The 12,310-nt window shown below is 46.5% G+C and overlaps 1 protein-coding gene across 12 annotated transcripts in view; it reads left to right on the top strand.

Annotated features, from left to right (window-relative positions):
• DLG1 (discs large MAGUK scaffold protein 1) overlaps nucleotides 1-9,047 on the top strand; it is a 360,352-nt gene extending 351,305 nt beyond the window's left edge. For all 12 annotated transcript variants that reach the window (XM_075938333.2, XM_075938331.2, XM_075938327.2 and 9 more), the window contains one exon: nucleotides 7,209-9,047. In XM_075938333.2, coding sequence (XP_075794448.1) covers nucleotides 7,209-7,315 — 107 coding nt within the window. In that variant the 3' untranslated portion in view covers nucleotides 7,316-9,047. The remainder of the gene's footprint in view (nucleotides 1-7,208) is intronic.
• Nucleotides 9,048-12,310: the final 3,263 nt, after the last annotated feature.

Raw genomic sequence — 12,310 nt, 5'->3', positions numbered from 1 at the left:
CAGATTTGTCGAGCCCTGCCTATGTGGTTATATATTGTCTTGCATAAAACATTCGATCCTGATAGGTACTTTTAGCTATTATCCAGGAATACTACCTATCATGTACAATGAGTTGTGTACAAGTATCACAAGGAATTTTAAACCAGTATGGTTCCTATGACACCATATTGACAGGGGATGCTCTGAATAGTGACTGTTCATCAAATATTTTTGCTAAGTAACAGAAAAAAAAGGATGAATATATTTTTTGCTAGTGGTATTTGTCTTTGTGCTTACAAAGAAGGCATAACTTTGTAATCATAAGAGCGGCCATACTGGAACAGACCAAAGGTCAGGCTAGACCATGTAAAATTAATAAGAACCATCTGAGCTTTAGTGGTATATTGAATTAGAGCAGCCATTAAGCTTCATTACTATGTAATGTAAAATGCTGTCATAGATTTAAAATGTTTTAAGAGCTAGGAAGTGGAATAAGAGGCAATTAGCAAGTAATCATGGTTCAGTAATAGTCCTGGTAGTAATGTGTGTATTAACACACATGTTGGAATACAGTGTCCTGCCACAAATGGCAGCACTATACTTTTTTTTTTCCTGTTGAACTCTACTACGTGGGTTCTCAGCCCTGGAGGTGAAGACCACAATTAAGATGAAGCTGTAGTCAAGATTCCTGTCATTTCAATCCAAAGTGTTTTAAGAACTCTATCTAGTCCTGAGTCACATCAGACCATAGTTTAATCTAATTTGAGTCAGAACACACCCACCTCAGTTCATTTATAGTGCTTCTCTATCCCTAGTGACAATATATACAGTAGATAAGGTCTGAGTGTAGATTAATCTCACAGGGGCAGTCATGTTAGTCTGTATCTGCGAAACCAATGAGGTGTGTCCTCTGGCACCTTAAAGATTAACAGATTTATTTGGGCATAAACTTTCGTGGGTAAAACCCACTTCGACAGATGCAACTGAAAATGTGTTTGGTTTTTTTTACTCGCAAAACCTCAAAACCTTATGTCAAGTAAATCTTAGTCTTTAAGGTGCCGTAGGACTCCTCGTTGTTTTTTAGTGTAGATTGCAACTTTATTAACTGTTTTTAAAGCAAGCATCAGAAGTAGAGGATTAGAGAAATAGCATTGGTTAGCCCCATCCTTCAATCCCAAATGATGGACACTGCTAGCAACCAGAATCCACCAGATGACCTATTTTTCCTTTCCTTGTTCATGATCTAGATGAGTAGTTCCTCATTCTACATTACATAGAAGCCCACACCACCATTTCACTTGTAACTGATCTCAAAGATTTATTTGTCTGCATTAGGATTATTAACTAGCCCTGCTGTTTTAAGCTCCTGTCCTGGATAATTACACAAAAGGTGGGACAAGAAGAAAACAAAAAAAGAAAACCAGAAAATAACAGATCAACCCAAACTAACCCTCAGAGGTATCTGAGGAAGGCAAACAAACAAAACAAAACCCAACAAAACAAAAACAAAATAGGTAACAAAGCTGCACATGCCAGTCTATGGTGTGTAAGAATGCCTTCCTGATCCCAGAACGCTATACAGTGTACACTGACCAATTCAAGGCCTTGGGGAAGCCCTATGCCTCTGAACAGACTTTAACACCTTTTACTCACAATAAACCAGGTGGTTCTTCAAGTGATTGCTCATGTCCATTCTGTGTAGGTGTGTGGGCACTGCGTACATTTGTCATTGGGAGGGTTTTTTTTCCCTTAGCAGTACCTGTTGGGCCAGCAGGGGAGCCCCCTGGAGAGTGGAGCTGCTATATCGGTCAATATACGCTGCTGCTGGCCCTCCACCACCCTCAGTTCCTCCTGTCCGCTCCGGACAGTCTTTGGAATCTGCTCAGTTCTTGCTTAGCAAGTGCTCCCAGCAGTTCTGACCTGTCGGTAGTTCTGTTGTTTGTTAGTGTTAGTTCGTATCTCAGTTGTGAATAGTTTAAGTGGCTGTTAATGTGCAGAGCTCCCTGGCGTGCATGCCTGGGCCAAAGGCTTCAAGCCCTGCATTAAGTGCCAGAAGCCTATGCCCTGCAGAGACCCCCAGGACCCTAAAGAAGCCTGCCTTAAATGCCTCAGGGAAGCCCATCTGTCGGAGGCCTGAAAGATCTGTAAGGCTTTTAAGCCACAGACCAAGCAAGAATGAGAAGATCATATTCATGGAAGCGGCTTTCCACCCGGCACCGGAGCCAGTACCAACAACCCACAGAGCACCGGCTTCAGTGCAGGAGGCACCAAGCCATTCACGAGCCTCTCCAGAGCCACGTAGGCCTTGGCACCAGCCGGCTCTAGTAGCATAGAAGATATGGAGACCTAGCCGGGGCAGGTCGCCGTTGAGGTACGTGCTGTTAGTGAGCCCTCGAGGGGGTGGAGGGTCACGTTTCACCAGCATGATTGGCACCTGGACCATCGAGGTCAGGTTGGCACTTTTCCAGCCTGTGTCAGGACTCAAGCCTGGTAGAGGACCTTCCAGAGCCCTCGACGCCAGACAATTTTGAGGCTGTGAGGGACCTCATTGAGCTTACCTCATCCCCAAACTCATCCCCGGGCCTGCCAAAAGAGCATCAAGCTCAGGGGCACAGGGCCACATCCATGGCACCACCAGCTCTGGCACCTGACGTGAGGGTCCACCATCACTCCACCCCAGTGCTATTGACCTCGACTTCGGCACCTGCTGCAGCAGTACCACTGGTACCAACTCTGGCACTGAGCCAGGACGCACGTGTGGCACTGGCGGTGTATGTGCCCCATCCTCAGTGGCAAGCAGGCCAGCACTGTTGCATTTGATGATGCCGCCTCCCTGGCACCAAGGAAAGCTGGAGTCTATGGTTCGACACGCTCCTGGGCATAGGTCACCAACTGCAACAACTACGGTACCGCCCTGGTCAACCTCCAAATATTCAACCAATTTGGAGGTGTAGTCCACCGCATTATCACACGGCTCTAGGTCAAAGTCAAGGCACAGGTCCTAATGCCAGCACCATAGCATGCTGGGGTACTCTGGACACCAGCAACAGTTCTGAGACTCACAACCGACCCTGGTGCAGCTGGCACAGCAGTTCTGGCCACCCCAGTGGAAGGCTTCTAGTCAGGACCCCCTGGGCATATCACCAGAGCCAGGAGTCTGAAGTCTCTGGGCCCAGGCCCCTCCATCGGCAACCTCACTGACCTGCTCCCCAACATTGGGCCAGTTCCTGCCCCGGGGCAGCCTTTGCCCAGACTCTTGGTCAAAGGAGGCCATCCTCATCACTGCCCCACATGCTGGCATCCTCTGTGGTCTCCCAGGCCCCCTCGCAGGCCCGCAATGGAGGTGACAGGCCTCAAGGGGTCGTCTTCTTCATACCCTGACAAGGCTCATGAATGCGTGCTGCCATCTATGGCCTCCCTGGACTCAAGGTTGCACCAGGACCTTCTCCATCACCTGATGCAGAATCTGGGGGTACAGGCTGAAAAGGTGTCAGACGACTCGGATCCAACTGTCGATATTCTACAAGCCAATGTGCCTGCCAGGGTGACCCTTCCAGTGAACAAAACCATGACAAAGATCACAAAGACACTGTGGCAGACCCTGGCCTCCATTCTGCCTACCGATAAAAAGGCTGAGTGCCATTATTTTGACCTGCAAGAAGGGAATGAGAATCTCTTATCTCATCCCCCTCCGGGATCCCTAGTGGTTCAGGCAGCTAACCAAGGGGAAAGGCAGGAACAGCCGGGCGCAACACCCAAGAACAGGGATGCCAAGAAGGCTGATCTGTTGGGCAGGAAGGCGTATCCTCCAGGGGCCTTCAGCTCCACATAGCAAATCAGCAGGTGATGCTGAGTCACTATGCTTACAACACCTTGGCTGCAATGGACAAATTCATTGAGCTGCTCCCACAAGACACCCCCCCCCCCCAAATTCAAGTCCCTCTTAGAAGAGGGCAGAGTAATATCCCTAGCGGTCCTCCAGGTGGCCCTGGATTCCGCGGACACGGCAGCTTGCACCATGGCCATGAGCCTAGTAATGCACTGTAACTCTTGGCTGTGGGTGTCTGGAGTACCTCCAGAGCTCCAAACCACTATCCAAGACCTCCCTTTCGAAGGCATCTTCCTGTTCTGACCATCATCTGCACGGCCTTAAGGACACCTGAGCCACCCTAAAAACCCTAGGGATCCACACGCCTGCCCCTCAGAGGCACTCCCTCTTGGGCAAAAATGCCCCTAGGCCTCCCCAACAGGGAGCCCATCAGGATTTCTCCTACCATAAGGGCAGAAATGGTAGCAGGAGAAATAGTAGGCATCGCTCCCGCCTCTCATCAGACCAAGTGCGAGCCCCTCTAACATGTCCCAGGGCACATGTCAAGGGTTTTGAGGGTGTGCCAGGGGACAGCATACTAGCCTCACCTCCCTAGTTTTTAGATGGTCTATTCCCTTTTTACTGGGCATGGGAATCCATCATCTCTTACAGTTGGGTCCTAGAGACAGTTGGGATAGGGATATGCCATCTCCTTCCTCTCACCTCCCTCTTACCCCGTCCCTCTTCAGGGATTCCTCTCACTAGCATTTCCTCTGGGAGGAGGTGCAACAGCTCCTAAGACTGGGAACCGCCGAAGTGGTCCCTCAGTAATTCGGGGCAAGAGGTTCTACTCGTGGTACTTCCTTGTGCCCAAAGAGAAGGGGGGGGTGTTCTGGCCCATCATAGACCTCAGGGGCTTAAAAGCCTTCATCGCCAAAGCCAAGTTCAAGATGGTGACACTGGCATCAATCATTCCCTCCCTCAGCCTTGGAGACTGGTATGCTGCTCTCAGTCTGAAGGACGCTTACTTCCACATTTTGATCACATCCCATCACAGAAGATTTCTGCATTTTACGGTTGGCCCAGACTGTTACCAATTTACAGCCCTCCCCTTTGGGCTTTCTACGGCTCCCTGAGTTTCCACGAAATGGCCATAGTGGCAGCCTTTCTAAGGAAGCAAGAGGTCCAAGTATTCCCCTACCTTGATGACTGGCTTGCGCGGGTCTTGTCCTCCATCCAGGTGCTAGTGGGCTGTTGGCCTCACATGCCAGGCCTTCCTTCCCTGCCTCGGGCAGGACAATCCTCATCCTGTCTGACAACACAACAGGCAGGGTGAGGCGTGTTCTCCTCCCTGTGCCAGGAAGTCCTCCGGCTCTAGGAACTCTGCACCGGGGTGGATGTTAACCCAGTTGCATCCTGTCCCCCTTGAATCCCAGACACTCTGGCGGCCCAGCTGAGCCTGCCACAAATGGTCCCTCAGGGTTTCCCTTCCTAGTCCTTTTTGCAACATGGCAGAACAGGAAGTGCTCCAGGTTCTGCTCCCTCATGGGGATGTGCCAGGGGGTCTCTGGGAGACACGCTCCTTATCCCCTGGCCCAAGGGCTTGCTTTACGCATTCCCCCCATTTCCTCTGGTGCACAAGGTGCTTCTGAAAGTGAGGGAATTCAGGGCCGCCCTCATTCTCATAGTGCCAGTTTGTCCCAGACAACATTGGTTCACATCCCTGCTAAACATGTAATGCGAGAAGTCGATTGCTTCTCCCCCTCCCACCCTCCCGCACTCAGATTTCGTAACTCAGGACTTTGGCAGGCTTTGCCACCCGAACCTACGGTCCTTCCACCTAATGGCCTGGAAGCTCCATGGCTGACAGCAGCAGAGCTCCAGTGCTTGGAGTGGGTGCAGGAAGTCCTGCTGCATAGTAGGAAACCTTCCACTAGGGCCACCTATCTGGCTAAATGGAAGCGCTTCTCCATTTGGGCTGCTCAGAAGGGTACCTCCCTCATGGACACCTTGGTCCCACTGGTTCTGGACTGCCTCTTTGACCTCAGGGCCCAGGGGCTGTCCTATCAGGGTTCACCTGGCGGCTATTTCCGCCTTTCACCCGGGCTCTAGGGACACGATGCTCTTCACACATCCCGTGGTCCAGAGATTTTTACGGGGTTTGGACAGACTTTACCTGCATGTGTGTCAGCCTATCCCCCTGTAGGATCTAAACTTAGTGCTGTTCAGGCTCATGGGGCTCCCTTTCGAGCCCCTGGCAACGTGTTCACTACTGCACCTCTCCTAGAAGGTGTCCTTTTGGTGGCTATCACATAAGCCAGGTACATGTTCAAACTGAGGGATCTCACATCAGACCCCCCCCATATTCAGTATTCTTCAAGGACAAGGTCCAGTTACGCCCCCACCACGCCTTCCAAAAATGGGGTGTCACTTTCATATGTGTCAGAACATTTTTCTCCCATTTTTTTACCCAAAGCCCCATACTTCAGGCAAAGAACAGGCACTACACACATTAGATATTAGGAGAGCCTTAGCCTTTTGTTTAGAAAGAACAAAGCCCTTCCATAGGTCTCCACAGCAATTTGTAGGAACTGCAGAACAGCTAAAGGGGCAGCCAGTCTGCACAGAAGATCTCCTTGTGAATTACAGGAAGTCTTGCTGCATAGTAGGAAACCTTCCACCAGGGCCACCTATCTGGCTAAATGGAAGCGGAGTGCTATCGGCTGGCTGGAGTACCAGCTCCTCCCATCATGGCCTACTCCCCTACGGTCCAAGCCTCCTCCACAGCCTTCATGGCTCAAGTCCCAATCCTGGACATCTGCAGGGCCACCACATGGTCTTTGATCCACACTTTTACCAGTCATTATGCACTGGCTCACCAGGCTAGGGAAGATGCAGTCCTGGGTAGGGCTGTCCTCTGCTCAGTTGAAGGTTAGAATTCCAACCCTGCCTCCTAGGGTTTCTGCTTTAGAGTCACCTGCATAGAATGGATGTGAGCAAGCACTCGAAGAAGAAAAACGGTTACTTACCTGGTAGCTATTGTTCTTCGAGATGTGTTGCTCATGTCCAGTCCAAATCCTGCCCGCCTCCCTTTCTTCAAGAAGGAACCAAGGGGGTAGAGGAGCAGCAGGGGTATATATTGGCCAATATACTGGCTCTACTCCAGGCGGCTCCCCTGCTGGCCCGACGGGTGCTGATAAGGGAAAAAAGTCTGACACCGCGTGCATACACTGCGCACGCACACACCTACATGGAATGGACATGAGCAACACACCTTGAAGAGCAACAGGTACAGAAGTAAGTAACCGTTTTATCCTGTTGTCCATTCCCTGTCCAGTCTGGTTAAATCCTCACCCTGGGAAGGGAGCTGAGAATTTTTGCATGAAAGTTACTAATAAAACACTTCTGACTTGTTTTGCAGCTATTGTCCAAGGAGACACACTGGAAGAGATATACAACCATGTGAAACAGATCATAGAAGAACAGTCTGGGCCTTATATCTGGATACCAGCAAAGGAAAAATTATGAAAAATCAAGAGATTTTTGTTTTTCATTTTTCTAGCTGACATCATCTACTCATGTGACAACTTGTAACCCCTTTCATTGGAGCCTGCTTCTGGCTCTTTCCAATGTGGGAAAATGCACTAAACATCTCATTTTGCAGTTCCTATAATTAACACACACACAGACACACGGCTCGCCGAGCCGCAGCGAGCCCTCCTCTCCAGCCGCGCTATCTGGCAATCTGCGCATGCGCAGATCACCCGAACCCAGCTCTTCTGGGTTGTAATCTACTCGCCATGGACGAGTAGATTACATAGATTGTCGAGCCGTGTGTGTGTGTGTGTGTGTGTGTGTGTGTGTGCGCGCGCGCACATACACTTTTCCAACATGAAGATCAAATGGCTTGACCAGCTATTAAGGGTAGAGGTGAGGAATTATATGGTAAAATTCCTTAATGTTTAAGGGAATGTAACTTTCAGAGATTTTCGGAAAAGCTTTATATACATTCTTTTAAAATTTCATAACATATGAAAGAGAAATCATCTTACCCAATTATGTAAATTGTGAGCAATTTTGCACGCTTAATTTTAATAGCATGGGTTGGTCAAGGAATTTAATTTTAAGTTTTAATTTGCAGGTTGACTTTCTATAGTCACAGCAAATATTTTTCTTTACGGGCAGTTAATGTAACTTTATTTTCCAAATTAATGTATTAATTAACTTTCATTAATTCAGAAGGGATATTCATTTTCAAAATTTCATAATGATATTCTTATAGTCTATTTTTATTCATTTTTGCATATACAATTACTAGGAATAAAGAATATTTAATGTTTTTAATCTTACTCATGCAGCACTATTTACAGTGTCTTACAAATGTTGTTTATAGATAATGGCCATCACTCTTTTCTGAGTAGAAAAAGTTACGGTGCTAGAGAAGCTTGCATTTTACAAAGGAATATGCAAATTTTCATTGGCAGTAAAACAAAACATTTGCAGTGAGGGATGATCATTAAGGTGATATGTCAGATTTGTAGTTTGAATGTGTGTGTTCTTTAGGGTGTCAAATTTTAATATTTTATCCATAATAACTGCCTATTTTGTTATAAAACTTTAAACTTTGTAACTATGGGAATTATTTTCTTTACATAGTTGCACATACATATAAAATATTTTTTCTTTTCCCACCTACTCCTAACTTTTCTTTTTTGTTTTTTGAGAATAAATAAAAAATGGAATTTATTTTCTTTAATCGTATGAAATGAAAAGGGGTGTGGTGGCTGAATAACACATCTGGGAGATATTAGCTCTGAGAATAAATATGGGCAAGTTCTCTTTTCTACAAACAGTTTCAGATGGTTGTCTTTTTTTACTTCCATGTGATGTGCATAGTTTAATGAATGGGAGATTTCAGAGTCGATGGTCAGTTTTTATGTACATCTTAGACTGCACCTGTGTCATTTCTTCCATGGCATCTTGGTACTGGAGACACGGGCCTCTGAGGTGAGCAATTACAAATACATGTCTGCAATACAGAACTAGCATCAATAATAAAACATTTTCCAGTTATTAATAACATTGCTTGGTGCCTGCTCGTGGTTCATTTGGAATCAGTTGTTCATTAAAAAAAGTGCTTCTGACAGCCTCTTTGCCATTTCCCAGCCACATTACCTGTGTTTTAAAAAGAACTCTAAATATTATCCATTCCATTTGTCAGAAAGAGGAGAACAGCTAATAAAGTTTATTGTACAACATATTTTGTGAGTCTTTAATTAAATCATCTAAAATACAATTATGTAGAATTAAGAAAATTAAGTTTGCAAATGATAAATTGGCAGGGACAGTAAATAATGAGCAATGATGTGATGGAGGGATATTGAAAAACTAGTATTTTGATCCATGAAGTTCACTGTAGTTAAATGCAGGTTAAATGTTGGGGCAAGCAATAAGCATGTGTGAAATAACAAAGGACTGCAGAATACTGGTAGATTTGGGAATCTGTCCATGTACAGCCTATTGTGGAAAAAATCCATCTTGGCTGTGTACTGGATTAGTAAAGAAAATGATTTTGGTGTGTTTTTATGGGTTTCTCTGCCTTTTGCTGGAAGTATAAAATATTCTGAGAATGTCATCAGATTCCAACAAGAACCAAAAGTAAAAAAGCCTTCTGTTTAAAGCTCTGAAAACACTACTGCCTACGTTTTAAGAAATGACAAGCAATTTTGGGTGCAGGGTGAGACGTTTAGATGCTCAGTAATTTTAAGTATCTTGGTTTACATATCTTAATTATTGAGAACCTCCTTCAAAAAAAAAAAACCCCACCACTAGTCACTTTTAAAGTGTCTCTTAGTGGGGCTTTTACATTATATGTTTTTCTTAGAAAAGAAAATAGCTTTTGTCTCTTACTGACTTTTCCTTTGTGTGTGTGTTTTTTTTAATCTGCTTTTTCTTTACTCATCCTGAGTGGCATATGTTCTCTTGTTTTTGCTGAGGCGTTTTGAAAGGATAGGGGTACTTGATTTAATTTCATGAATCTTTTCTCCCATTTGTTTGTCAGGCAGGATACAATCCTTTTCCTTCTCACTTGTTCACATCTCTTTGAGTGCTTGCTCGTATCCATCCATGTTAGATGCCTGAGCACCATGTACACAGTTGCTGGAGAAATTTTCCCTCAGTAGTAGCCATTGGGCCAGCTTGAGCACCCTTTGTTACCATATGCTTATAAGGGGCCTGGCACCATCTCAGTTCCTTCTTACCAACTGCGAACTCTTAGGCTATGTTTTGTGTGCACTTTCATAGACGGCCTGATCCAGTAGGCAGTTGCACCTTGTAAGGTATGTTGTGTTTATCTTTGTCACTGGGATCAATATCTTTGTAGCCAGGAGTGTGACTCCTGCTTAGGAAGCACTGTCCATAATGGCACTTTTCTCTTCTAAACCTTTTGTCATTTGGGGGTGCTTTTTTTACACCCTGAAGCAATGGGAGTTCTAGCAATGGAAGTGCCAGTGGCAGACGAAGATTTACTCTGTGGTCTTAGCTTAGTTCTTTTCCCTCAGTTCCCTAGCACAGTGCTTTAATTTCTCAGTTTGGACTGTTTATAGCGTACTTGTATATAGCTAGCTGGCACTTCTCACACTGTTAGATTTTTGTCCACAGTGTTCATGTGCAGATTAGGGATGTGAAAATGCAAATGTGTACACAGTTAAATGATGAGCATGGACTCATAGGTTAATGTTCACGGTTACATACAAAATTTGCGGTGCTTACACAGTTACTTAATTACACGCATTTTAACATCCCTAACGCATGTGTTTATGGCTCCAGTCTTCAGGTCTACCAACAGAGGTCCAGCAATCCATCCAAGATTCTGTTTGAAGATACTTCATTCTGAGCAAACAGATGCAAAGCTTTATGGCCTAAAGGATTCCAGAGCCACTCTCAAGTCACTAGCGACAACTAGTCCTGTGGCACCTTATAGACTAACAGATGTATTGGAGCATAAGCTTTCGTGGGCAAAGGCTAGAAACTAAACCTCCCTTGCTGCAGTTTAAGCCCATTGCTTCTTGTTCTTGCATCTAACGAAATGGATGTTTGCCCACGAAAGCTTATGCTCCAATACATCTGTTAGTCTATAAAGTGCCACAGGACTCCTTGTCGCTTTTGCAGATCCAGACTAACACGCTACCCCTCTGATTCTCAAGTCACTAAGTCTATATGCTCATGCGCCTTCAAGGAAACACTTCAGGCCTCGACAACCAGTCCTATTCCCTACTCTATTGCAGTGGAAGGAGTTGATTAAGTGAAATTGGGGTAATAAATGCAGACATCCATCCACACCCACTTCAGCCAGTTACGCAGGAGGCTCCAATTAGAACTTTTGATGGGGTGTCTGAGGATATTATACAACTTACTGAACCATAAGAATGGCCATACTGGGTCAGACTAAAGGTCCATCTAGCCCCATATCCTGTCTGTCGACAGTAGCCAATACCAGTTGCCCCAGAGGGAGAGATCACAACAGGGAATCCTCATGTGATCCCTCCCCTGTCTCCCACTTCCAGAGAAACAGAGGGCACCATTCCTACCCATCCTGGCTAATAGCCATTGATGGAGAACTATCCACCCGTTTGTTTTTAAATCATCTGTCCCACTTCAGCCCACGTGGTCCCTCCTCACGTCAGACTGCTAGGCAGAGATGGCACATGTGGGGGCATGAGGAGTCATGTGCCTCACATGCAATCCACAGTAGGAGCTGGCCAACAGCCAACAATGGACAAGCAGGGGTGGGGAATGCTGGCACCTGCAGCAGGGGTCCAGCCCCCACACATACTAGCAGCAGCAGGGGAAGCGGAGTAAGGCAACCTCATCGTGCTTTGCTCTTCCAATGCTACACTCCAGAACTGCATCTAGACTGGCAAGTCTTTGCGCAAAAGCACTTGCTTTTGCGCAAAAACTTGCCAGCTGTCTACACTGGCCGCTTGATTTTGCACAAAAGCACTGACGTTCTACTGTCCGAAATCAGTGCTTCTTGCGCAAATGCTTTGATGTTTCCGTTCGGGCAAAAGCCCTTTTCCGGAAATGTTTTTGCGCAAGAGGGCCAGTGTAGACAGCTAAAAACTGTTTTGCACAAAAAAACCCCGATGGCAAAAATGGCGATCGGGGCTTTCTTGTGCAAAACCGCGTCTAGATGGGCACGGACGCTTTTCCGCAAATGCTTTTAATGGAAAAACTTTTCCCCGGCAAGAAACAGAGTGACACAGACAGTGGGAGCAAAGCAAGCTTGCGGCTTCCTTGTTCTGCTTCTCCCGCCTCTGTCAGTGAGTACCGGGAGGGGATGGACTCCTGCTGCTGGCATCAGCCCGCCAGCCCCACTACTCCCCTGGGCTGCCTTGTTTGGGGGAAGAAGCAAGGGGGAAAAGAGTAATAGAGCAGGGCAAGGAGAGGTGGGGCCTGGGTTGGAGGGGGGTTATCCCAGCCCTTCCCCAGGCTGGGTGGATCATGTGGCTCCTGCATCCTGCC

Source organism: Pelodiscus sinensis, chromosome 10, assembly GCF_052426305.1.
Source record: "Pelodiscus sinensis isolate ZL-2025 chromosome 10, ASM5242630v1, whole genome shotgun sequence".
In the NCBI taxonomy this organism is placed as follows: Eukaryota; Metazoa; Chordata; order Testudines; family Trionychidae; genus Pelodiscus; species Pelodiscus sinensis.
This window is presented reverse-complemented; position numbering and strand designations above follow the sequence as displayed.